This window comes from Pipra filicauda, unplaced genomic scaffold, assembly GCF_003945595.2.
Source record: "Pipra filicauda isolate LSUMZ 115617 unplaced genomic scaffold, ASM394559v2 scaffold373_size706493_pilon, whole genome shotgun sequence".
Classification (NCBI taxonomy): Eukaryota; Metazoa; Chordata; class Aves; order Passeriformes; family Pipridae; genus Pipra; species Pipra filicauda.
Window position 1 is genome coordinate 610,925 of NW_024104502.1, and position 27,542 is coordinate 638,466.

Here is a 27,542-nt window from a genome sequence, read left to right on the forward strand (position 1 = left end):
TATATTCTTAAATATGGTTTAATACTCTTCTCCATTTCTGTACATCACAACACCAAGATATCACTGCTTGGGATCTCTCTGCAGAGGCTATATAGTAGCGAAGGCTAGGAATTTCCACCCCTGTTGAACGTGTTTGCATGTGTAAGTGTAATACATATCAGTATATATTGATATACACATCAATATATAATGCAATATATATCACTGAAGAGAACACATTGATTAAAGAAATACAAAAATTTGGCATCATTTCCAAACTTAAATAGTAAAAATAAAAACTACAAAAAGGAGCTGCATACCCTAATGTATCATGTGAAACAACAAGCAGTATATTCAAAAATGTAAATTTACATCCAATTTTTGTGGTCTTGTCATGTCACATTAGACCCATTTACAATGGCAGAATCCAGAACATACCGCTGTGAGGGCCCCGGGGGTGCTCAGACCTGGCTCTGGGCACAGCCACGGCACACCCAGTCCCACCTTCCGTGAGAATTCCAGCTTGGATGTGAGAGCGACAGCAAAGCCACCTGCCAGGTTAGAGACCAGGGTTACAAATTGTATTGCTCACAGGAATTTTGGACCTCAAAGAACAGCGTGGCAGAGATTTTAAGACAAGCTCCCCCTCCGTTCAAGTGAACCAGGATCATGGGACAAGAGGCAGGTTTGCAGCCGGCGACGCACCAGGAGGGCAGGACAGGCCCGGCTCCCCCGGGAGTGCCAGGAACTCACACCCCGGGAAGAGGCAGGACCAGAGCCCTGGGAAGAAGCAGGACATGTGCATGTGCATGTGCATGATCTGTGCCAGTGCTCCCCTGGCCTGCAGGACCCCCCAACACCCGGAGCAGGTCGGGCTGTGCTCTGTGGAACGGGCAGGACACAGAGCCTTGGGGGTCTGGGGCACCCAGGGGCTTTAACCCATGAAGGGCACATCCCCTCCCGGACAGACACTGCCTTAGTGCTGGGAGATGGTGTCCCCAGGGCCTGTGCCAGCGCTCCAAGGGCTGGTATCCAACGTTCCACACCCCCAGCACTAAAGTTTCAGCCTTCACTGACTCAGTATTCCTGTAAAATACCCACTTCCCTTAAAGAACTGTGGGTTCAAATTCACATAATCAAGGAAACCTTACGCAGTCCTAAAGCAAAAAGAAAAACTTACTGAGGAACAAAAAGCCAAGTGTACCTTACTTCACTGAAATCTCATGTTTATTTTTGTCAAGACTGAAAAAAAAAAAATAGAATTCCTGAAGGCTGCACTGCTCAAATCCAAATTAAGCCCGAGACTTCAGCAGCATTTCCATTGCAATCCATGAAGTGCATTTCCTAGTTTACAAGAGCAGTGTTTCTGCAAACAGATTAAAGCACGTTTGGCTGGTGAGCCTCCCCAAACCATTGGAATTTGCAAGCCACACGTTATGAACTAGCACTCAGGTCAGTGCCTCTTCAAGCTTTTGAAGAGAATGGCTCCAACCTCGTTACATTTCTTCTGCAGTCTAAGCTGAGAATGCCATGTAAATGGGTCACGGCGCTGCCAAATGCAGCAATTGATTTCTCCAATCAAAGTATAAAGAAACAAACCAGTAGGATCTTACTTCTATTAATTTTTGAAGGAAGAGGTTTACAGCAGTTAATGTATCATGAAGGTTAAAAAAATCATTTCCATAAAATACAAGAGCAACCAATTTCACCATTGAGTAAAAGTAAAAACTGGGATTCTTTTTTAAATTAGTCCAAAGTGGCATATAGGAACTTAGTAGTTTGCTGCTGTACTGACACTATGACAAATCAAAGTGTAGGGTTTTGCTTTCTTAAATCCAATGCTTGTGGATCAAGTTCTGGAAATGTTCCAATTCTAAGGCAGGGATCTGTTGTGTTTTCCACCATGAGTTTGCTCCTTGGGTTGGATGCTGGAGGGGCGAGGCACGTTTTGCCGGACCCAGGTCGACTACCTAGTAGTCATCAAGGTCAAAAAATTCATCGTCTCCTCCTTGGTATTCCATGCCCTGGAAGTCCACTCGGTACCGCAAGATACCTGGCAAAGACAACACGCTTTAGCTTCTTCAAAATTCCACCTGAGCAGTTTCCTGAGCCCTGGCTGCACATCCAGAGCTTCCCAATTAACGCTCAGCAGCCAGCTCAGGCTCCTGCTGAGCCCTGCCAGCAGACATGCAGCTGGAGTGACAAATCCACAGGGAACTCACGGCCAAAAGGAAGGAATGCCCACCTGCCCAGCCAGGCCAGATTCCTCCTGGAAGAGCTGAGCCCATTCTAGAATCGTATCACAGAATTATGAAATGGTTCGGGTTGGAAGGGACCTTAAAACTCATCTCATCCCCCCCCTGCCATGGGCAGGGGCACCTTCCACTAGCCCAGGTTGCTCCAAGCCCCATCCAACCTGGCCTTGGACACTTCCAGGGATCCAGGGGCAGCCACAGCTTCTCTGGGCAACCTGGGCCAGGGCCTCACCACCCTCACAGGGAAGGATTTTCTTCCCAACATTTCTTTTAGGGTTGTATTTCCAAAAAATACCAGTAGCAGATCACTTGTTCCAATGTAACTGCTCCGACAGAGGCCTGTCAGTTAAATCCAGAGGGCAGCTGGCACTGAGGTTACTTTTACAGTGCAGGAAAAGCAGGATTTAGTGGCTGTATTCCTGGACTCTTCCCACCCTAAACACCAATCCAGGGTTCTGGGAAGCCTTATCCCATTTACTGAGGTGAAGGCTATTTTCAAGGAGTATTTCCCTTCCAGTCTACCAGGCCTGGGAGCAAAGAGGATCCCACCATGTGAAGAGGCTGGATCTGGCAGGAAATTAAGGACTCCTGGAATTACAAACCTGAACACTTGGAAACCTGTTGCTCCTTATGTAGCCAGAGAATCCAAGCTTGTTTCCTTCTGATTGGTTCTCTGGGCCTAGAAATTCCTGTTTCCAACACATTCATCCCTGGCTCACATCCATCAAGCCAAGCACAACCAGAGGCAGAGCTGGCTTAGCAGCAAAGCAGTCCCAGCTCTGTCCTGGAATCCCTGGCCTGGGCAGAACATGGAGCGTGGCAGGTGGTTGTGCCCTACCCCACCAATGATTTTTGTCAGCCTGAAGCACAGGATCCACCTGCACCTCTGCTGATCCTGGTCACTGAGCTCAGGAGAAGGACTAAAGCCTTCCAGGGCCTCATTGCTCCATGAAGTTGGGCTAAAAACACTTTTACTTTGACAAGAAGCACAAGACCAGGGAGCCAAGTACAGGGAAGGTCTGAGTAAGGGATCCAACTGCCCCAGGAGCTGGGCTGGGGTTTGTCACACCCCCCAGCACACAGGGCACTGCAGAGACACAGTGAGGCAGCTCAGGGCCCTCCTGACATGCCCAGCTGGAAAGGAGGGCAGATCCCCCTCTGAGCACTCTGGAGGACAGAGGGACTGAGGAACACAGCTGGACAGTGACAGCTGCCCACCAGGCATCATCATCCTGCTGCACATGGAATGAGTTCACCTGGACATCCCTGGTGAACACCATTTCTTCTTGAACCAGTTTCGTGACTGACAGGACTAAGACTAATCCCACTATTGGTACCAGACTATCAAATCAACCACTAAACCCCCACCCCCACATTTTTCTCTTGCAATTTACCTCCAATTCCTCCAAATCCTTTCACAAATTGGGATCCTTCTTGTGATTTGTCTGTAACAATTTCCAATGTTGCTCCAAATTTCTTGTAGTTGTTTGCAAACCACTCCAGGAGGGGCATACTTTCTATCAGTTCGTGTTCCTGCCCAGTCTGTGGAGACATTGGAAGGGAGAAATGAATAATAAAAACTGTCCTGGTCACTGTCTGTTTGGTATTGAGAAAATTCACACCAAAAGTTGGCTTTGGCTTAAAAATCACCACGGTTCTGTCATTCCCAAGAAGGACAGCAGCCTTAATGCTCCACAGGAAGCTTCGTGGTGGAAGGCATTCCTGACACAACTGTGTCAGGCAGTGCTGGCTCAAGCAGAAGGCTCCTGGTGCTATAAAATGAAACACTGACAGGCCTTGTTTTGGGCCTCTCTAATCTGGAACTTGGGGCAAAAGCCAGAGAGAAAATGCCTTGTTTGTTCTTCTGCTCAAGTGTCACCTCATGCTACACTCTCAGTTTTCATTGTTCCTTTAGACTTGTTCTACACCCTGCAAAGATTCCAGCCCACTCAAACAGGCACTGCTTCCCGTCAGGAGCACTGATCCATGCAGATACAGAGGCCAAAAGCACAGTTTTGTAACTAGAAGGTCAAGTGATTATTGACATAGACACACATCACTGCAGGTAACACTGTAGACCTTCCATGCACAGAAGGAATCAGCAATTCCCTCCAGCAGGGAAAGCAGCTGGAAATGGCCTCCCTGGCACAACTCTGATGACTCAGGGATGCCTACCCTTTGGGCAAGGGACACACTTTTTTGCCCAGTTTACTCTGCAAAGTAACACAGACCCCCCCACACCCCATCAGGGCTTTCTGACCTGCACGGGCAGCAAATGACAGCTCCACACATCCAACACATCCCACAGCAAACACTGCCCTGCACCTCAGTCTGTGTCATGCTCTGTAACCTCACAGTGGTTCTGCACGGACCAAATCAGTGCACAGTGAGCAGGGAGCAATGGTTTGGGACCTTGGCCTGCATGGTGGCCACCAAACTCCTGTAGCAGATGGTCTGAAGGTGGCCAAAGCCCCTGTACTGCCTGTCGCCTCAGCCCATTTACACAGCCTTGGAACTGGCAGCAGGGAACACTGGAGAAAAGCAAGTCCAGGGGTTACACTGGAGGTGAACAGAAGAGCCACAGGTCTTGAAGTCTCACATGAGTGCCAGGAGGTCACCACGCTCATGTGCTTGTGCCAAACTAAGCCCAGATGTCCAGAGCCCTGCACCAGTAACTGAGAATAAACCCACAAGCCCCAAAGCTGGAATACCTCCTTATCTGTGAAGTGGGATTTATCCTTCTCTTGTTCTGGTGTCAAATACAGGATCTTCTCCTCTGAGAAGCAAGAAAAAAAAATAGTATTAGGTTGCATAAAAGTACCAGATGCAGGTTAAAGGCAGCAAGAGACTGAGCACAGCCAGCAATTACAGCTCAGAGGGTCTGCTCACTGCCACTGCCTCCCTTTCCAGCTGAAGCTCTCCCAGCAACCAAGGAGGGCACAGCAGCAGGGAACAGCTGTAGTGCCAACACCAGAATAGGGAGAGGCCCTGCTGTGGGCACAGAGTTTGTCTGCAGTCAATGAGAATGCTGTTTCTGGCCCTAAGGGTCACATCAGCCTCCCCTCTGGCATCACACTTTCACAGCTGGAAGGCAGGTTCCAGGCTGGCCCTGTGACAAACTGCCACCCTGGCACTGCAATTCCCTCTCTGCAGGGGAATCCTGCTTGTTACAGGATTTTCCCCCGGAGCTGGGAAGCTGCAGGTCAGTGACCTGCCCACACAACCTCCCTGTGATCAGATCTCCTCAGGGAGCTCCTCCAGAGTGACCTCTCCCCGTGACACAGTTCAGGTGTCAAACCCTCAAGGACCCGGTCTCCCAAAGCGCCACCTACCCTCCGTGCCTTGGCAGTGCAGGACATATCTCATTATATCCAGGTTTTCATAGACTATCAGTATCTCTACTGCTCCCATTTCCAAAGCTTTTAGTGTATCTTCCACACCAAAGCAGTACTTCCCCGTGTCCTGACTGATCTCATCGAAGTATCGTCCTGCAGCCAGGGCACAAAGAAAGAGACTGTCACCAGCACTCATCCCACCACACACAGCTTGAAACAAGCTTCATTTGAATGCAAGAAGAAGAAACTGTCACCAGAAGGCCTGGAACTAAGGCAATCTCTGGTGAAAGGCTGGAGAAGGCTAAAGAAGATGGGGAGAAAAAATTAAACAAACATCCCCCCCAGTATTTGAGGTGCCCAGGTAGCAGAAAGGATCACAAGTCACACTCTCAGCCACCATGGCAGGGCTGGGGCAGCCCAAAGGCACTTCCAGGAGGTTGGAAGCATGACCAGCATATTCAGTCACACGTGCCTGGCTCAGGAGGAGGCTGCACGTGCAGCACTTACCTATTAGTTTTTTCTCTTGGATGAATTTCACATTGGAGAGGACCTCAGTTGACAATTCAATCGCTTGATTGAACCCATTTTCTCCTCCATATGAAATGTCAACTAGTTTGAGCACTTTGGATTGCAACCGCTAAACATGGGAAAGAGGAGACAGGAAAAATGAAATCTATTCCAGAGCAGGGCCATCAGATTCCTTCATCCCACCACAAGAGTACAGGCCTGGCAAGAGTCACTGCATTCATCTGCTGGGCTTCACTTGCAAGCACAAGCTCTGAGTCAGAGGGACCTCTGAATGCACGATATTGAACCACAATTTTCAGGCAACAGGAACACTAAGATTTGGTTTATTGGAGTTTAATTCCTATAAAGCTTCTACTTTAGATTTAGGGAGACAAAGAACATGGATGCTATTTCCAAACCAGGGAGGACAGATTTCTTACTGGTACTGTTTTAAGAAAAGGAGATCTCCTGCAAGGAGGGATTAGGATTAGCTCTTTGGATACTCCACACTTTTAGTTCTGATCCAGTCACTTCAGACACAAGTTACACCCCTCCCGAGAAGCATCTCAGGGCTACTGTCGATATCACCACGTTACCACCAACAGCTTCAACAGGGGAGCTCTGCTCAGGAAAGGCCACTCACCTGATCAAACATGTCAGACTGACTGAGTTCAGTTTTGAAATCAGCTGACCCAGCCAGGACGAGCCCGGCCACGTTGACCTTGTCCCCGGAGATGAAGAGCTGCACGGCCGTCTCGGCCACCTTGCGCACGTAGTTGTGCCGCTTCTCCATCCGCAGGCGAGCGAAGCGCAGGGCGGACTGACCTCCCCGACCTGCATGAGAGGGCTGAGCCAGCCTGGGCACCACTGCACTCCAGGAGGGCTGTCAGAACACGGGCCCAACCAGGCCCTCAAGAACCAAAGCCAAGGGCAGCTGCGGCAGTCTGCCACAAGCCAAGTCGTGACACTCGTGGCACAGGCAGTGAACAAAGAGAGTCCATTCACAGCAAGAGATTTTTCTCCACATATCCCATAGAGGAAAATATGGTGATTTTCTTTTCTTTCTATACAGACTCACAACTCTCTATAGAAACTGAACATCTGTGCACATTCTGCATTTCCTTTGGTGCACTGCTGCAGTGAGCCCAGCAGCCCCTGCTGCACCACCTTACTGCGGGACACATTTCTGTTTCGTTTTGTCTCATCCCACTCTCCACAGGACAGTAGGCCAGGAATACCTAACAGTCAGTGCCTGACTACCACAGAGCATTATAGAGTGGAACTCAAATTCTCCTTGCTCCATGAGGCTTCTGTGCTTCTTGCAGGGAACAACTTCCTGCTCTTCACTGATGTTTGCACACAACACCACGGGATGCAAACTTTAAACCAAGTGGGATTACTACCTGTGCTACTAACATTTCATTAAAACTGTCCCAAAACCAAGTAAAGGGTCAAATGCACCAAGAAATAAAAAGTGCCACTTTTAGGATCAGCTGCATAGTACCATGATTCATTAATTCTGACAGAAGGTTCAGACTAGAGGCTTTGCTGTCAGATTCCAAGGAAGCAAAGACTTGAATAGAGCTAAACCCCTACAGGCCAAGTTCCCTGCTTCCACTCCCACATCCCACCCCAGGACATGCTGCTGCAGACAGTCTAGAGGCAGACTAGTGTGTTACCATGCTTCTTTGGAAGATCCACAGTGAATTTGTGCAGGACTTCTCGTGTGTTTCCTTGCAGGGTTCCAAAGAGTGCCCCACTCCCATCTATTACAATAAAGCCAAACTTGCTGTCGTCGGAGAGCAGCGCCGTGAGGGCCTGGAACAGAGCAGAGGTGTCACTGAGCACAGGGGGTGAGGGACCCTGGCTCAGACAGGCCACCACAGACAGCACAGCTCAACCAGTTTGAGTTCTGTAGGTGGTCATTGCTGTTTGTTTTACAAATAAACTACAGGAAGAGCAGCAGATTCAGGAGCTGTGACTATTCCAGCCCACTGCAAAATGGTTTGGGTTGGAAGGGACTTTAAAGATCATCTCATTCCACCCCCTGCCATGGGCAGGCACACCTTCCACTAGCCCAAGCTGCTCCAAGCCCCTTCCAACCTGGCCTTGGACACTTCCAGGGATCCAGGGGCAGCCACAGCTTCTCTGGGCAACCTGGGCCAGGGCCTCCCCACCCTCACAGGGAAGGATTCCTTCCATATACAATCCAATCTCATGCAACACTGTCAAGAGCATAAAGGAAACTCGAGTTTAATTTTGATCACTATTTCACAGCCTTGCCAGTTCCTCACCTGAGGTCACGGGCAGGTGTGACAGCACAGCCCCAGAGATGGGCTCAGGGAGGTGAGAAGGGAAATGATCACACCTACAAGGCTGCAGCACCTCCCTGGCTGGCACAGCTGGAAGAGTCATTTTCCCAGCACTCCAGCCAGGAAAGCAGAACTTGTTCAGTTGACTGTCAGTTCATTTTTGCACTCCAAAGCACTGACACAGCCTCTCAACTCACCTCTACCACAACTACTGGGCTGCTGCACTTGCTGACTTCAAGCCCCACAGGCAGAATGATTAAATCTATAGTGTCTGTGGCAGATTCAGCCTTACAGAACACAAGTCACAGCAGCAATAGTTGTTCTGTGCATAACTGCTTATGGAGAAGACAGCCATAACATTTGCTGCAAAATGAAGTTATCCTTCCATTTTCTTCCCTGTAAAGGAGGCAGCTGAATTCATCCCATAAGGTCATTTAAGCTGACCAACAACTAAAGCACTGCACAGCATCAAGGGGTTTGAGTTACTTTTGCCCACCTTCCTGCCCAGCCTCGCTTCTGGTGGTGTGGGACATCCCAAGCACCCCACCCTAAACTCCCATTTCAAGGGAATCTGTCAGCAACTGCTCCCTCAAGGGCCACCTGAGCAGGTGGAAACATCCAGCACACACACTCCTTCTCATTTATACATGCCCCAAAAAACTAATAGCCAGAATCCTCTTTCTAACTGGCAAACCCACATCAGCAGGATGGAGAACTTGTCAAACTCCAGATTGCTTTAAGTCCCCAGTTTAATACTGAAAGTGATGGTGCTGGTTTACTGCACAGGCCCTTTAGCCTGCCTGCCTGATTACTGGGCTGAACTGAAAGGATAAAAACCATCAGTCATCCTCTTCCAAAATCCACAAACCAAGCTACAGCTTTCGAGCTTCAAAGAAACAGGCACTAAGGTTTAATGGAATCTCCTGGCCAAAATAAATATTCTGTATTAATTCCCCAGCAGTGGGATGAATGAGAGGAGGAAGTGGCATATTACATTGCAACTGGGACAGAGCCAAGCAAATCGTGTGACTGGAATGAATGCTCCAGCCAAGGTATCAAAATAAGTCATTGTAAGCTCTGCCCCTCAGACCCATCGGGCTCCGATCCCCTCGGGGAGGTGCTTTGGTTTCACACAGGCAATAAAACATCCAGAGGAATTCTTATCAGATAACTCTTGCCAGGCAGCAGATGACTGCGGCTCTGATGGTCTTGATTCCCTCTTATTTCAATACAGTATCCAGTGCTCAGTGATTCCCTCAGTCTCCCCTCTGTCAGCAATTCCACTGTTTGACCTATCAAGCACCAAAAAGAGACTATTGCTTTTGTTCTGTTCCTGCAGCCTGGACTGAGTTTCCTCTTTGCAGCTTTAGCCTGAAGGTGAAGATCACCTCCCTTCCCTGCTCCTTCACATCCCCTTCTCCAGATTTCCTAGGAAATCTGTGAGTGCACAGAGCCAGCTGCCCTGTCTGTTAGCTCAGGGTACATGCTGGGGGAACCATGGGGTTAAAGGCATTGCTCTACAACCAAAGAGATGGACAAAGCCCAGAATTCGGTGCTCACATCACACAGCAGGCTTTACAGCTCCATCTGATTCTGCAGAAGTAAAATAATCCCCTACTCCCAAGGGGAGAGCACACAGCCCCAGAGGGAGGGCCTGTCAGCAATCACACCATCCGGAGCAGCAACGACCAGAGTCCTCTCAGTCACTGCCACACACCAGCACCAGTGTACTTGGAGCTGCCTCCTGGGAACAGCCTGCTGGACACTTTTGGATTGAGTCAGTGCCCTGAGGCAATATACTCAGCAGAGGACACCAAATTAATCCCTCTCCCGACAAGGCAGAAGGAAACCCACCCCTGTCCCACTGCCAACAATGGCAGGGACAAACACCTCCCTGGCTCTCTCCTGAATTCTCTTATCTACCTCTTGCTTTCACTTGCCTGTGGACACATGGACTCAGCAGAACTCTTAACCTGGACCTGTGCAGAGGTTTGTATTGCTGGTAGGCCAAAGATGTGTTGGGATTTCATCCTTTGTGGGGACACAGAATATCAGGGATGTACCTCACCTGTTCCTTCCTGTAATCCTACCCTTTGAAAGCCAGTAATGGATTGGATCTCCAAAAACCCAAGCAAACAAGCAGAACTACCTCACTGAAGGGTCTCTCAAGCCCATGTCACATGGGTTTGACAACAGGCAATTAAGTCTCAGCCCACACATCTACTGTGGTGAACAGCCTGGACGTGGGGGGAATGGTGTACTGCAAACACTGAGACCTCTGCACCTGCCAGAGCCAAAACAGAGGCAACAAACTGACTGCTATAATCCACATTACTTTAAATATGCCTCAAACCATTCATTTAACTTAATTAGATGCTGGATAAAAATAATCTCACTTTATCCCAGACAGATGAGGCACATGCCAGTTCTCCATCAAGGGTCTCAGTTAACACATCTGATATCAAGACTGGCAACACTGATAATTATCTTGGCAGTACTTTAAGGCCTGGCTTGGAATAAGATCTATGGGCCTCTACAGTTAAGAAGAAAGCTCTCTGCCTCCAGTTACAGAGAGGAGCTTATGTTTGTGGGTGACACCAACTCAGCAGTCACGGGCTGGGCCATGACATCAGTGTGGCAGGAGCTGGCAGTGTCTCAACTCCCTTCAGCAAACATCACACATTTGTGGCCAGTCACAAGCCCTCCCCAGAGCATGTGCTCCCAGAAGCCTGCTGTTCCACAGGCTCAGCACACCCAGGTGGGCCCAGGCAGCCCAGCAAAGCAGGCTGACTTTGGCTGCTGCAACAGGAGAATTCTTACCTCTGTGTGGAATTTGTTGTCACACAAATACAACGACGTATTGATTGGTTTGAAAGGTTCAAAGTCAATGTTGACCTTCTTCTCTTTTCCTTCTTCTGTCACAATTGTTCCACAGTAAACAACCAGACCATTTGGAGGTACTATAAACGACACAATGCAGTTTTAGTTCACTAAGAAACATGGCAAGTTGCACCCATCACAAACTAACTGCCAGACCTTGAGACTTATGGCAAAGTTGAAATTAAAGTTCCCAAATCTTTAAGTTTCCCTTTCCCTACCTCATTCCCTCCCAGAGCTCTACAATGGAAAACAAACTCATTTAGTGCACCTATGCCTACAATGATCTGTTAACCCCAGGAGCTTGCAAACTCACAGGACCCAGAGAAAGGCTGAAGAGCCCCATGAAGCTCTCCTAGTGCTCATACAGTGATTTACAGACTGACCATCCCAAGGAAGGCCACATGCCAGTGTAAAGGCAATAATGATGAACTCTTTCAGTGCTCATTTTAGATGGTCTGGGTCTGTTCCCTCTCAAATGATGGCAGCTGCACAGTGCATAAGGCACACAGAAGTTTCTGCTTGATGCAAAATCACTTTAATGCAAATGAACTATTGTGGAATAAATAGCTCCTAAATCTGGCCAAGTTTAGCAGAATCAGCACTGCTAAGGACAGAATCATGAGCCTGCTTATTAAAGACAAGGACCACCACACTATTCTAGTCCCAAAGTCCACCCCTGTAGTAGCCATCCAAGGGCAACATACCTGGAATATCAGTGCAAAACAGCAGCACAGGCCAACAGATTTGATTAGCAGAAAACTGCATAGTGCAGGAACTTAAGGCTGCTTCCAAGAAAGGGAAGTGTGCCAGCATCCATACAAGCTAGAAGTTACCTTTGTTATAGAGTTTCAGTCTTTGCTGTACAGATGTAATGGCTCCCAGTACTGAAAGGCGATTCACTCGAGACTTAATGTTGGAGGCAGTGCCAAACTCGTCCGCCAGCATTTTCGCCACTCGCGAGATCTGGTCTTTGGGGGGAATGATCAGTGATATCATGCTGGTACCATTGCTGAGAAGGGAAAAGAGAGGGGTTGTGAGCAGCCAGCCACCAAAGCAACAAGTGTACCCACACGATATTCCATACAGGCCATTGTCTCCCATCCCTCCTGCCCCGCCAAGGATGCTTCTTCACTGCTACCAGTGTAATTCCCCTTCTGCTGGACAGTAATGGGACAGTAAAGAAAATAAAACAGGCTCTTCAGAGGATTTGACTCCATAACCCAGTGTTCAGGTTTGCCACTACCAAGCACGTCCTCCAAAAACTGCTTGTTAAACCTGGGATGCTACTGTGGGAAAAAAAGAACACCCGTGCAGGCTAAGGGCTGGGAGCTGGAGGCAGGGAAGCAGCTCCCAGCAGAGATTATTTCAAACAGTGCAGCCACATACTTTAAGGACCATTCCATTTGTTCTCAGACAGCTGGAGCACCCAGCAGCCCAAGTGCTGTTTTAACACTTTGTTCTCCTCAGATTAATACAGAAAACAAAACTGGAAAGATCCCTTTGCCTCAGTCAGCCTTTTGTATCTCCCCACTAGCACTCTGCTCTCCAGAGCATCTCCCCAGCTCTGGCAGCTGCTTTAACTAAACTGTGCTTAAGTACATGACTGCTGGTTCACAAGCACCAACCCCAGGCATGGAGTCAGGAGATAAGGCCCCACAAATCACAGAAAAGGCTTAAATTACATGAAAATAAGTAAGTTTGATATTGATTTCTCCTACGGCTTTGGGATGGATCCTGCAGAGGTCTTAATCCCCAAAGCCGCCTCATGGTTCAAATCCATCCAAAGCCAGAAGGAAAATTGGGGAAGTTCCCATCTGCCTTCCAGCAGGTACCTCCCATTTGCCATTGAAGTATCTCAGATGTCTGAAGTGCTGCTTCTGCATTGTCTCATATTTAACCCAGACCTCATGCTTCCCATTAGAGTAATGGCAAAAAAATCAAATACCTCATCATATCCTCCAGCCCTCTCTCAAGGGCAAACCAGCTAAGCTCTGTGAAAAAACCTCTTCTCAGGATTCTGAGTCAGAGAACCAACAAAGTGCTTTTCAGACATGAAAAAAATGGGGTTTTGCTCTTTTACATTTCTTAGGGGAGGAGAAGACTAACACAGCCCCTGCCTGCTGCTGTTGCAGACTGTCACACACTAATGTCCTGCCTGAAGTGTTTGGGCTACAGAGGCAGCAGGGAAGTGCTTTAAAAAGCATCACTTCATTAGCCTCTTTACAGAAGTTGGACAGCCCTCTCCCAAAGATCTTCAATCCAGGCCAAGTTGAAACAGATGCTGGTAGGTCAAATAAGTCCCCGACCTTAAAGACAACTAATTGGTTTTAATATCCAAGATCCCCATACACACTAATCAAGAAAGTCACAGAGACATTTGCCCGTGTTATTCCCAGAAGGAGCTTTGAGCCATGCTGACAGCTCTCAGGCTTCCAGGTCACACCAGCCAAGAACACTCCAGATCCTGCTCAATTAAAGCAGTTGGCTACCCCAGAGAATGGCACCAGCCTTAGGGGAGAGATAATGGCCTATCATCCCCAGCAGGCTCCTTTGAGGAAGAGGTTGATCAGAATGAAAGCAACTCTTCCTAACTTCCCTGAAAGTAGCACTCATCTCTTCCTCTGAACAAAGAAAGTCTCAGACTTCCCAGAGATTAGACTATCACAACCTCCTGCATTAACTTAGGGCATCTCAGTGTGGCAGGTGGGTGCTCCCTGGCTCTCCTGCTAGGAAGAGAGTTCATACAATTTTTCCTGAACTGAGGACAGAGGGGAAAGAGCAGACAGAGTCATGTCACTGGCTGCCTGGGAGAAGAGCCCCCACACCTACATTTCCTGTCAGGGAGCTGCAGAGCCAGAAGGTCCCCCCAGAACCTCATTTTCTCCAGGCTGAGACCCCTCAGCTGCTCCTGGTGCTCCAGCCCCTTCTCCAGCTTTGTGAACAGCAAGAAGGAAGGCTGGGTGTGCCCTCCCAAGATCAATCCTTCAGTAAAAAAGCCTTGTAAAGCTACCTTCAGTTTTTAAATGCAAGGTAGCCCTCAGATCCCAGCCCTAGCCCCGTGCTGTGTTCCACTGCCCCAGAACTGAGCACTGAGCACCCGTGGGATCAGACTGGGGGTTATTTGTACCACACACAGCACCTCAACTACAGAGCAGAGACACATCCCTGGCCCTTGGGAACACCCTGCCCAAGGTGACACAGTGACCTTCACAAGCCCTCGTGATTTATTACTGCAAACAGACAAACCAGAAGGGTCTCTCAGATGCTGCATTCCCTCCCCCTCACTTAAATCTCAAACTAGTTCAACACAGCACAGCACTGTGCTTGGTCTAACCCTTCAGCAAATTCCAGCCTGGATTTATATCCAAAAGCACCTTCCACTACCAACATCAAGTGCACTTCTCGGCTTTGGCATGCTTTCACCACTACAGAGCCAAAGCTATTTTTGGCTCTAACCAATTCCTGCAGAATCCAGTGACACAGCTGCTGTGCAGCTTGCCACGGGAGCAGCAGCAGCCCGAGCACACCGTGGCATCCCAGGCTGCTGGAAGCCTGGAGCACCAGGAACCAGCCAGCATGTCACCAGTGTCCCTGGACACCCAAGGGGGGAGCCCCTGCCACGTGCTGCTGCTGCCACTGCCCGCTGGGCACAGCCCAGCCACCCAGCCCAGCGGCTCATTAGGCAGCCAGGTAACAGCCAGCACCCCCTGCTTGTCTCCCTCTTGCTCCAACAAGCACAAGGTCAGGACTAAACACTAAACATCCCAGAATGGTTGAAACCAGCAAGACACCAGCTGAAGCAGATGGGCAACAGGAATCAGGATGGCTGCAGAACTCCCTCACACACCACTAACACCTTGCTATCCTACCATGGAAGGGCATTTTTCCCCTCTCCAAGCAAGCTTGTGCCTTCTGACCTTCCTGCAGGATGGCAAGGTCTAAAAAACCCTGTGGTTGCATCTGCTGAACTCACCACAGTGAGACAAAACGCAGCAACGAGTTTCTAAGAAAGCTGTTGTTCAAAAACATTCAGAAAAAAGTAGGTTATTCTGCAGAGGAAGACAATTTCCAGGTCTCCTCTGGGTCTTTGCAGCCTCAACAAGACAACAGGTATTTCTGCAAATCCCATCCTGCCCCCCTGGCAGCTGGGAGATGAGCTGCCACCAGGTTCAGCAGTGCATTTACCTGGGAATGAGTCAGGTATTTCCCCTGAATCATCCTCAGGCCTCCCAAAATGGGTCTTTCCAGAGAGCAGACCCGAACCCAGGGGGCTCTGCTGAGTGTGAGGCACAGGGGATGTTCCCAGCCTGGCCCCACACACCCGGTACGGTGGTGAATTGAGTATCCAATCCAGATTAAGGGCAGTGCTCACACTGGCACCTGGGATCCAGCATGGAATGAGCTGCTTCTTCCCTGGATCACCCCCAGTGCTCCTGAAGGGAGGACAGACCCAGTTCCAGATTATATCCTGCTCAGCACAATCCCAGTTTCACAGCACCGCTAAGGTTTCCCCCTGGTTTAGGACAGCCAGCCAAGCTCTGCCAGAGCAGCTGGAAGCTAATGCTTTCCGACAGAACTGAGCCAGGGAGATGGCAGCAGCTCCAGACAGTTGCTGTCCCTATTCTGGGCTAAGGAGTGCCTGCACAGCAGCCAAAGAGCTGCCATTGTAATCCAAGGACGTGATGCTCCGGGATGTTTGCTCTGCAGGAAAGGGCATCCCAGACACAGGCCAGCACAACGTGTGCCACTGCACGTGGGACTGGGAGGGGAAAACAATCAGGGGCACCAAGGGCACCAGCCCACACACTGTAAGAACCACGGGGGCAGTTAAGTGCCAGCTCTGGGAAGGCAGAAGCCCTGTGCTGCCTGGCACTGTGGGTACTGCTCACTGTGCCAGCCCTGCCAGGAACTGGCAATTAGCTCAGATTTATCACTGCCTGGAATGAGCAGCACTAGGTATCTCTGGGATAGAACATGAGGATCCAGCCTCCAACTTTTCCTAAAGCACTGCAGGTAGGCTCCAACTTTCTCCTACAGCCTGGCAGAGAGTTGTTTGGGGAAAAAAGGGGAAGTAAGAACAAGCATATTTTGCTCTCCCAAGACAGTAAGTTCTTTTGTGTATAGGACAGTCTGTTCTTATCATTAAAACTTTGACGTTAATAAAGGAATTTCAGGCAACTGTATCACAAAACAAACAGCTTTCCCAGACAGAGAGACAAGTGTTAACAAGTTATCACAGCGAGTGGCAGCGTGGGCAGCGCTGAATCCCTGCTGACATAGGCCCAAAAAGCTGAAGGGAAAAGTCTTGCCACTCCGCCTGCAAGCAGGTACTACAGCATCCAAGGAGCTTGTTCTCCCTGCAAGGTCCTCCTGCACTGCCTAAGAGAAACCACAGAATCACAGAACATGCTGAGCTGGAAGGGACCCACAAGGATCATCCAGTCCAACTCCTGGCCCTGCACAGGCCCATCCCCAGGAGTCACCTCCTTACCCCAGAGGATCATCCACTGCACTGGGGCAGCCCCACCCGCAATGCTAGGGCAGTTTGGGGCACCACAATATAAGGAAGATATTGAGCCATTGGAGAGTGTCCAAAGGAGGGACATGGAGATGGGGAAGGGCCTTGATTTGAAGCCGTGGGAGGACACTGAGGGCACTTGATGTGTTCAGCTGGAGCAGAGGAGACTGAGGGGAGACCTCAGTGCAGTTCAACTGCCTGGGCAGGGGCAGAGGAGGGGCAGGGACTGAGCTCTGCTCTGGGGGGACCAGGGACAGCAGCCAGGGAATGGCTGGAGCTGTGTCAGGGCAGGCTCAGGTTGGATCTCAGGCAAAGGTTCTTCCCCCAGAGGCTGGTTGGGCACTGCCCAGGCTCCCCAGGGCAGTGGGCACAGCCCCAAGGCTGCCAGAGCTCCAGGAGGGTTTGGCTGATCCTCTGGGGCACAGGGGGTGACTCTTGGGGATGGGCCTGTGCAGGGCCAGGGGTTGGACTGGATGATTATTGTGGGTCCCTTCCAACTCAGCATATTCTGTGTTTCTGTCAGCAGATGGCAAGTGCCCAAAGTGGGCAGTGCCCCATGTTAGAGATGAGCTGCCACGAGTGCTCCATTACAGCTGGCACAGGAGCCTCCTGCTCTGGGTGTCCATCCTCACCTGCAGAGGTTTGGTTTCTACTCCCATGCCCATCAGAAGGAACAGCTGAGCAGACCCTTAGGCTTTCAGCTGAAACTAGAAATGGTATTGTAATAGGCTCCCACTACCTTACACAGTGTTGTGTCAGTGAAATGGTGACCTGAACATGCCACACAAACCAAACCAGCAGCACCAGCCACAGCTCCCCTCAACCTGGCAGACAAGAGCAGCCACAGCCAGAAGTGTGAGAAGGAACAGTCAACCTGTCTCCTGCAATTTGGGATATTTGCTGGCACAGGAGAGCAGTAATTTCACAGACATGCTATATAAATAGCAGTGACTGGCCTGCCCTGTGGTATCAGAGACCTGACAAACAGCAGCTGAGCTGTAGCTGTTCCACAATGAAACATTTTACACTGTGTGATAGCACACTGTGTAATGTGGGGATACAGAGGCATGGGAGGCCAGTCATTCTCTAGGACTCAAAATGAGCCTATTTTTACAGGGCACAGCTTCATGAGCATCTTGCTTTCCCCAGGAACCAAGGGCAGCGTGAGGCCTGGCAGGAGCACAGAGCAAACAGCTTTCAGATACCATGATCCTAACCACATTCCACAGCTAGGAAGCTTTCCATGAAACAACTGTTGCCACACGGTGCTCCAAGCAATGTTACCTTCCCCAGGTAACCTCTGCTGGTCTCCATCCAGAGGGGACTGAGTTACTGGGCAGGCACAATATATTCCCAGAAGCCCAAGCTGCCTGGACAGCCAAGACCACCCAAGTCAGACGATGGCTAAACCACTTCCATCACTGACACATCCACAGCCAGCTGCAAGACAGCTGCCAGCAATATCCATGTAATCCAAGGCAGAACTCCATCAGGCACATGCCACAGGTCCAAGGGCAGAACTGCTTCTGAACAAACATCCCCAGCGCTGCAGGCACGTGATGCTTCACCAAAGTCGAGGGCACAGTCCACAGAATCAGTGATGTAAGTAAAAAATATTTTTTGATCCTGTATCTGAGCAGAGATGTTGAATGGAGTGCTATAAAAAGTAAGTGTCCTTTGGTATAGGAGAATACAAAATTGCTGGTTTGGGTTCTCTTACAACACACAGGCCATCGGACACTCCCAATCCATCCCTGCCCTGTAGGCAACAGCTCTGACCTTGCCATAGGGAAGCACATGCTCTCACAACTTATGAATTATGGCTGTGAAGACATAAACAGGTCACAGCTGTGCCCTTTAAAACTTAATGTCTTTTAATAAGACAAAGCCTTCATCAAATAGAAAGTGGCTCAAGTCCACTTGAGATGCCAAATCCAGAGAGACGACAGCAGATGCAAAAGCTGCACAACTTTTCCTGGAAATCCTGTCAGCCTGCTAGGAAAGAGCAGGGACTCTCAGGAGTCTGAGATCCCTCCCAGTGCTTCAGAGGCAATGTCACCTGGAAGCCAAAGGATGCATTGCTTGTGAAAATATCAGCTGACTGCTCTGCAACAAACACAGCCAACATGCCTCAACCTAACTGCTGCTTGGAGGCAACAGCTTTGTGATGTCTCCATCAGAAACACGAACTCCCATCCCTGCTCAGGCAACGGGCTCAGAGCACAGCTCAGCAGGAGACAAGTGATGCACAGACACCCAGACAGAACACACAGCACTGGTGAGCTCAGAGTGGGACCTACCAGAGCTCCACTCAAGTTTAATGTGGAGTTAGGCCAAAAGCCACACTGTTGGCAGAACTTCCTACAGCACAATTTCAGCAAGAACCTCACAACCCGCACCTCAGTGGTGCTCTGCATTTCACCACAGCTTGCACAGGACTCTGGATCATCTACTAAAAGGCAACACCAACACAAGTTGTTCCTCAAAGGTTTCCAAGTCCTCCTTGGGGGAGGGTATGAAGATAACGAAGAGTCCAGTTCCCAAGCAGAATTAAGAGTTCACCCCTCTGGATCGAGTGACGCCTCCCAAGCAAAGAAAGAGCACAAGATGGGGGCAGGGTGGGTATGAGGAGGGGACTGCAGAGTCAGGAGACCAAGCCATTCTTTCCTCAGGAATCCTTTTCAGCACAAGCATTAACTGGAGAAATTGAGCCCCCCTCCTCTGAACTGAGGAAACACCCCAGATACCAAATTCCTTCATCAGTCTGTAAATGCCACCTCTACCCTGGACAAAGGAAAACCATTTAGCTGCACAGCATGAGACCATGCAGCTGCTCCCCCATGGCTCATACAATGCCAAGCTCTCCTGCTGTAGTCCCTGCAGAGCCCAAGACAGAAATCTTGTACACCATTTTCTGCTAATGCTGGCAGACTGGATAGAAAGAGCCAGAGGAGCTTGAAGACAAACATTAAGACTGTCCTGGAAAGGTATCCTGGCCTTGTACCCTAACCCATTGATCTTCTCAGAGAGGAAAAACCCCTAGATGCCACCAAGCTTACTGAGTGCCAGCTAGGAAGAGAAGCACCAAGCCAGAACCCAAGAGAGAAGCAAGTCTGATTCCCTCAGTGCTCTGCTCCAGCAGCCAGGGAAAGCTTCCCACAGGGAGGCAGCAAATGGCTGCTCCAGCAGGAGCAGAGGCAGGCCTGGCTGGTGCTCACCAAGGGTCAGGTGAGGCAGTGCTTCCCCCCAGCCTGGCCTGCTGCCAGGACCTGCCTCCTGAGCTCCACTGGCCTCCCTCCCCGGGGACAGCATGGAGGTGAGGGAAGAATCAGGTCACGGACTTCTACTGCTCCACAGCACAGCCTGGCCAGCTATCATGTGTCTGAGGGTGCACAGGAGCAGGTAACAGTGAGCCCTTGCCCACTGGTCCACCATGCACCACCTGCCCAGAGGTCAACAGAGGCAGCTCCATGTTCCCAGTCCCCCCATCCCCAACTGGAGCAGCTCCAACACTGTGGCTGCTGCTCAGGCCACCACCAGCACCCAGATCCCAAAATCACTCGTGCAGCTCCAGGAGCAGAGCCCAACCTCATCCCCTACTGCTGAGGAGCACTGAATCAGCACAAGCAGATCCTGCACACCCCACTGACAAGGTGAATCAATGCCACCCCGAAATCCTTGGATTTAAGGAAAACACACCACGAAACACAATTGCAGGGCCATGTTTGGAATAGGCCCTATTGGCTGCGTCTGACCTCATGTGGAAAGCCCGGATACCCAATTACTGGTAAGTGGAACAGACATTTCTGCGCTTCAGACATTTGTGACTCACTGGGAGGCTCAGTTTTGCCACTGCTCCCCTGCTCTCCCTCCTCCCTCTCCAATTATTAATGCTCCAAGTTTAAAAGACTTGTTGCATTATGCTAATGGGCCATTTGGGTACAAGCTGTACACTGAGGGACTGAAACAACAAATCCAGATTTGCTTGTTAAGATGTTAATGCCTCAGATCTACATGGGAATAGGTGGCTAACAGGGGGGAAAAGAAATCATTGCCACCAAGCCAAAAAAGTCTGTCCTCTTTTGAGGTGCTCGCTCCCATCTCCTACCACGTCATTCCTCAGGGGCTCATTCATTAGCTCGATGTGAATGATGATCTGTGCATGAATCACACTGCTCACTAATGATTCACACAGTTGTAAAGAGGTACCAGGCTGCTGAAGGACCCAGGGCTGTCAAACACTCCCTGAGTTCTGACGTGGAGCTGCTCTCCCAGCTCGGGTTCTTTTCAGCCACTCACTGGCAAGTTCTCTCCAAACAGCACTTCCTAATTGCTGCTGTAATTCAAAAGGAACAGGTAGAGCAGGCAGGTGAGAGCCCAGGAAATGTTTTACAACAATTAGACACAGGCAACCAGCAGGACGTCACCAACCCCTTGGCCACTCTCCCTGGCTCCAGCTGCCTTCTCACCTGGCACAGGAACGGGGTGGCTTTCTCAGACCACCCACCCTCAGCACCACTGAAACACAAGAGACACTGCCGTGGTCCTGAGAGGTGTGACCAGCCCTGCTCACATGAAATGCGTATTCAGCTTCCAACCCAGCACTATGGAGACTGGCAGCCTGGAGAGACTCCACCAGTCAGAGCAGGGAAACAGCATGGAAGCAGCTGCTGCACATCCTGCCTGCTCAGCTGCCACAGCCCTCAGCTGTCCCTTCTGCCTGGGACTATTTCTATTCCACCCTCTCTGCAAACATCTCCCTCTCCTCACACTACCAGAAGCAAAAGGCACAGTATTAATGATAACCTTTACCTCCTTCAGGAACTCCCTTGACAGTAGCAGGCTGAGAAAGCACCACCTTGAGGAAGCAATCTGGCTTAGGTAAGACCTTAAATCACAACCTCTTCCCTAAACATTCCACACTGTAATGGCAGATCATAAAGTCAAAGCAGAAAACTCACTGTCAGTAAAGATAAATTCCACGTGCCACTCTGCAGACCCTCCTCTTCCAGTCCTTGCCCCACATCTGTCCCACATTCCCAGCAGTGTGACAAACAGCAGGTTACCCCAGCACTGGCCCAGTCCAAATTCCAGCTGAAGCAAGACTTTCCTAAAAGAGAGGTCCACTGGAGACACCAGTTTGCAGTGGAGAGACCCTCAAGGCTATGCCATGACTGGCACTAGCTTAACATACCACCACACAGCACCACTTGGAAAGCCAAGTAGCACCTTCCCAGATGGACCAGCTCACCCAGCAAGGTCTCCATCACACTCCCTGTCCTAAGGTGAAATCTCCAGCTCTGCAGAAACAGATCCTATATCAAGAGAGCCCAGACCTGAGGCACAGCCACAACAACAAGCACATCCTGATAAAGAAAATATCTGCTGGCAGCCTGGGAGCAGGGGAGGGAGCATCTGGATCAACACATCTCTGGCAGTGCAGCCAGAAGCCAGTCATAGGGATGAAATCCCACACCAAATGCTCCTCCTGGTACATGACATCCCTTTAAGCCAAGACAGCTGCACTGATACCTGCCTGGGCCCGGTGGTGGTGTTACACTGAACCAAGAGTACATCCCTGCACCCAGGGTGCTGTGCCTGGGATGGAGCAGGAGGAGAATCCACATCAGAGTTGAACATCAACTACTCTGCAGTCCAAGTCATTCCAGCACAGCTGCACCTTCAGCACCATGAAGCTGCACAGCACTTGCCACCAGCAGGACAATCCATCCACAGGTAAGTGCTGCAGGTGCTCCCAGGAGTGACTGAGAATTTGCTTTGCCTAATCCAGGGGGGAAATCCAGCTCACCAGTGCAGCACAAGAGAACCCCAGCACCAGCAGTTTCCCAGGCTTTTGTTCAAAAGAAACTGGGAACAAGGCAAACCAGCACAGGACATGGCTGTCACTGGCCCCAGTTACCCCCCAGATGCAGCCCAGCAGCTGGTGCTGTGGTGTTAACTCACAGGAAGGTGGGCTCTCGGGCCGCTTTTGGAAAGGCCCATCGGTGGAACAGGTCAAGACTATCCTGTTTGTCCTCCAGAATCACCAGACAGGTCTCAGTCTTGCCAGCTTGCCTGGTCACAAAACGACACCGTCCCAGGACACCCCAGAGGAGGGTGTGCAGAAGCACAGCCTCCTGTCCCTGTTGCACAAGGCTGGGAAACAGCAGCACTGTGTGGCTAATTTCAAGGTTGGGCCCTTTCCATCAGGACCAGCAAGACTCCAGATGGACTGCAGGAGAACCCACCTGCAAATGATGCTTTCTGGGCAAAGCAAGTTGGGCAAATCTTTTATGTCCAAAAAACACACAAGCTTGTCCACCCTCAAGCAGAACTACATTTCACTTTGCAGGAATTCCCATGTATTTTCAGCCCTCTGTCCTTCCTGGGGACTTTTTATATCTCTCACATTTGGTTTCTCCCACATAGTAGATGCAAGTCTCAACCTGGCAGAATCCAAACCCAGGCAGGAAACAGCATTACTTTGCTTTCCCACAGCTTTGGAGACACCAAAACTTCTCTTTCTCTTGCCATTTCACCATTCTCCTGCTTGGAAACATTTCTTCCAGTTACAACCAGAATAAGTTACTTGTTCAGACTTAGTTTCTGCATTTGCCCTGTTCCCCCACCTTCCAAAACACCTAATTTGGAAAAAATACTCTTCCACACACAGTTTGTCAGCCTCAGTTGTGTTTGCAGGCAGAGCCTTCAGAGACACCCTGCTTTTTGCCTCCTCTTTCCTGGTTTCAGTGAAGTAATCAAGGGCTACTGCTCTGAGCAAGTTCAGGTGCGGGAGATGTCTCCAGGGAACGGGTTCCTGAAGGTTTTACCACTGTAAGGGAGATCCACACGCTGCACCAGCACCTCCTGCACGCTCATCTGGGGTCAGGATGCCCACCTGTTCTGAAGGTGTCAGTACCATTTCTGATTCCACAAAGAAAGCCCCTGTTTCTAAGACCTGAAGTTTTCCAAACACAATTCAGATGTGACACCCCAGGTCCTCTCCTAGCAAAGAGACTGCTTGTTGTTGCTGATACTTGATTTTGCCAAGCATTTACAGCTTAGATTAGCAAAAAACCCTGCCCATAGCCCAGCTAACTATTCAGAACTGCAGAGACCAAAGGAACAAAGAGGGATTGTCAGTTTAGCACTGACACTGGAAAACTGCATGAAGCAACAGCAGAAAAGCCCTGAGAGAGGATAAGGGGAAAACAGTGGCTAATACTGCTTCTACTTGGGCTGCTGCAACCTCCACCTGGGAAGACACAGCTGCAACTTCTGGGGGCACAGTGTTTTCACCAAATCTGTTCCACAAAACCTGCCTATGGACTGAAAGCAGAATGAATCCCTGTGTAGGGGAGAAGTATAGAGATGAATGGACTGGACTTCTGTCAAGGCCATAACTGGCTCATGACCAGCCTTTCACCTCATCTTCTTCTGGCCAGGAAGGTTAATTGCCTGCAGTGCTGAACTTGGATCTCAGTGCTGTCCCTCACACATCTCTGCAGGGACCCAGCTACTTCCCTCCCACCTCCCCAAATCACAAACATCAACTCATTAACTTTGTACAGGGTCAGACAATTTGCAAGTCAACTTTGAAAGAGCTGGGAGCAGATAAGACACACTTCTGGTTTAGGAAGCAAGTCACAGATACCAGCTCCTTCTAGTCCTGCCAGAAGAGACAGGGCTTTGAGCAGGGGTTGGGGGGTTAAAAATTGTTTCTCATTATTTTGACTTGACAGATTCTTTCTATAGACATCACTGAAAGAGCCTGCTTCCCTTAGCAGGGCTGGGAAAACAATCCAGGGCATTCCTGCCAGAGTGTTACCTCAAAGTCTGAGGCAGTCCCACCCTCGCTGGCCTCCAGCTGACCAGCTGGTAAAGCTGAAGCTCCAATCTTCCCCCTCAGTGCTCTGACCAAGCACTGCCCCTTCCCTCATCTATCCCACACTCCATAAAAGCACTTCCTTGCTCTCCTGCCCACTTCACATTTTGTTAACATCCTGCAGACTTCACTGGGATTTTCCCAAAACAGCTGGATAAGAGCAGAGGTGCCCCAACCACCACATGCCAACGGAATGTCTAACTCCAGCTTCCTCCATTTCCTGTCCCTTTGATCCACTGCAGGAACAACCAGCACATGAAACTGGGACACTCTGCTGGGTCACTATTAGGAGGACATGAGTAAGGGAAGGTGGAGACGCCAAGGAGTCCTTGGCCCTCCACATCACCCTGTTCAAAGGCTGTGCCCCCTAACCCACCCCAGAACAGGTCTTCCTACTCCACAGGAAGAGGAAGCGACTCTCCCAAAGGCCGGAAAAGCCTGTTCCACTGCTCACACCTCCTGTGCAGGGCAGCTGGCACAACTTGCAGCATCTCTTCTCCTTACTGGACCCAAACTAGACTAATTTTAGCCAGGGCTCCCTGGAAGCACGACACGCGTTCCCACACAAGCAGCCTAAGAACTGCTGCCATCAGCGCCTTCCTCAGGTGGTGGTTTGGCACATATTTAACCAAGGAACAGCAGGATCACAACACCTAAGAGAGGTGCTGGATCCAGGGGGCTCAGCTAAGCCTCCCACACGGATCTGACGGTGCCCATGGCACCTTTACCACAAAGCAGGTGTGCCAGGGGTCACTGATGGGGACTAGGGAAGGCACCTGGGCTGTGGCCCCAGGAAGCTGATACCCCCAACAGCCACTGCCCTTCAGCCTCCCCTCTGCCAGGAGCTCTCCAATACCTTAACCTTCTCCTATCCCCAACAATACTAGAGGCAGGCACATTCCTAATCAGGGAGACCCAAAATGCCAAGTCTACACTTCCCAACTCCCCCCCAGCCTCCCCCAGTGCTGTTACAGACACCTATTTCACAGGCTGCAGTGGGTGCCCGTGGCTTCTCAAGCCCTTTGTACTTCCAGGTAGCAGCTCTGTGTTTGCTGGGACCCCTGTGGGCACAACCTGTGCTGTTCAAAGGCACAGCCCAGTGATCAGCTCTGGCAGCCAAAGTCCACTCTGCCACAGGGAAGGGCAGCCCAGGCTCCCCACTCCCTTCTCCCACAGCCCCAGCCCTGCACAGCTGCATCATATATCAGAGTAAAATATATTTAGGGAGACCTATGGCTCAAGTTCCCCTCCTGCCTGGGTTAGTTTTCAGTCAATGATTCCCCACCCTGCTCCACACAGAACAAGCCCCGGCACTGAGGAAATGGCAGAAGGGCAGCTGGGCCTCTGTGAAGAAGCCTGTCCAAGGCTTCTGCGGGGCACAGAGCACTGCCAGTGGTGCCCCAGGTACAGAGACACCTGCTCAGGTGAGCCTGTGGAAACTGGAGCCACTGGGCTGGCCAAGGAGTAACCTTTCATTTTTATTTTATGAAAGTATATCCCGAGACACACTTTCTTTGCTATTTTACAGCCCCAGAACCTTGAGATCTCACAATTCCTCGAGCCCAAGTGGGTCCTCGACCAATGTAACCAACCACTGTCGAATTACCCACCCAAACAGGCACTTTTGGCATGAGGCAGCTGCAGGAACAACCAGCAATTTTACGTCTGGTGGGAAAAAAAGAAATCAAAGTGCCAGGAGGATATAAGAGGGATTAGAGACCTGAAATTTAACACTACCCAAACTCTGGAAAAGGTTGCTTTCAGGGGAATGGAGCCGAGCCCTTCCCTGGAAGGGGTGAGACAGATCAAGTGAGTGTCAGTAAGAGAAGCACTCGAGTCAGCGCTGCCTCAGCCCCCGCTCCCTGCCCTCGCCCCGCTCCTTCCCTGGCCCAGCTGGTCCCTTGGGAACAGCCCAAGGCTGCACGGGGGGCACGGGAGCGTCTCCTCCGGCTGGAATCCGCCCGCCCGCGGTGCCAGCTGGCACGGCCGGCCGGCCGGGCCGGGAATGGGGGCCGCACCGGGCCCAGGGTCCCGGTCGGGACACGCACCGGACCGGCCCGCGGGGCGGAGGGGCCTCGCCCAACCGGAGTGCGGGGGCAGAAGCGGGGGAGCGGGTGCGGGGCCGCCCCGCCCGGGGCAGCCGCGGCCCCTCCCGTGCGGGGAGCGCGGTCCCGCTCCCCCCGGCCCCGCACGGCCCCCCCAAGGGCCGCACAAAGGGCCCGGCCCGGCGCTGCCCCGCCGCGTCCCCGCTCGGGCCCGGGCAGCGCCCCGGCCGCGGCCCCGCTCTCGGGCCGGGCCCCCCCCAGCGCTGCGGGGGCGGCGGCCCCGGGCCCGGCGCTCACCCGCGCGCCGCCTCCAGGCTCTTGATGAGCTTCTTGATCTTCCAGATCTCCACGTTGCGGTCGGCGGCGCTGGGGTCGTCCGCCATCTTCTGTGCGGCGGCGGGTCCGGCGGGGCCGGGGCGCGGTGCGGCGGGGCGGGCCGGGGCGGGTGCCGGGCGCTGCCGTGCGGGCCCGGCGGCTCCGGGCGCGGTCGGTGCCCGCTCCCCCCGGCGCGCGGCGCTGACGTCGCACGCGGTGCTCGCGCTCCCCCGCGCCGCGCACCATGTGTTGCAATCGCCTCACATGGGGCCCCTCGCGTCACTTCCGGGGAGGGGGGGGCCGCCGCCGGCGGGGCGCAGCGCCATTGGCCACCGCCCCTCCGCGCGCGCGCGGGGCACCCTGGGCAGCGTAGTCCCGGGGAGGGGCGGCTGGTCTCGCGAGAGCTGAGCGGCACCGCCCGCGCGCGCTTAAAGGGGCCCGGGGGGGCGGGGCCGGGAGTGTGAGGGGATGGGGGGGGCAGTGACAGTGACACCGACCCGGAGATATGGAC

The 27,542-nt window shown here is 51.4% G+C and overlaps 1 protein-coding gene across 1 annotated transcript; it reads right to left on the reverse strand.

Annotated features, from left to right (window-relative positions):
* Positions 1 to 27,273, reverse strand: ETF1 (eukaryotic translation termination factor 1). Its single transcript, XM_027711292.2, has 10 exons — positions 27,014 to 27,273; positions 12,102 to 12,277; positions 11,209 to 11,348; positions 7,756 to 7,894; positions 6,720 to 6,910; positions 6,077 to 6,206; positions 5,567 to 5,722; positions 4,946 to 5,010; positions 3,629 to 3,776; positions 1 to 2,032 (listed from the first exon to the last, which is right to left on the reverse strand). The coding sequence occupies exons 1-10, from the start codon at positions 27,097 to 27,099 to the stop codon at positions 1,950 to 1,952; spliced, it is 1,314 nt and encodes a 437-aa protein (XP_027567093.1). The 5' UTR covers positions 27,100 to 27,273; the 3' UTR covers positions 1 to 1,949.
* Between the last annotated feature and the right edge of the window lie 269 nt (positions 27,274 to 27,542).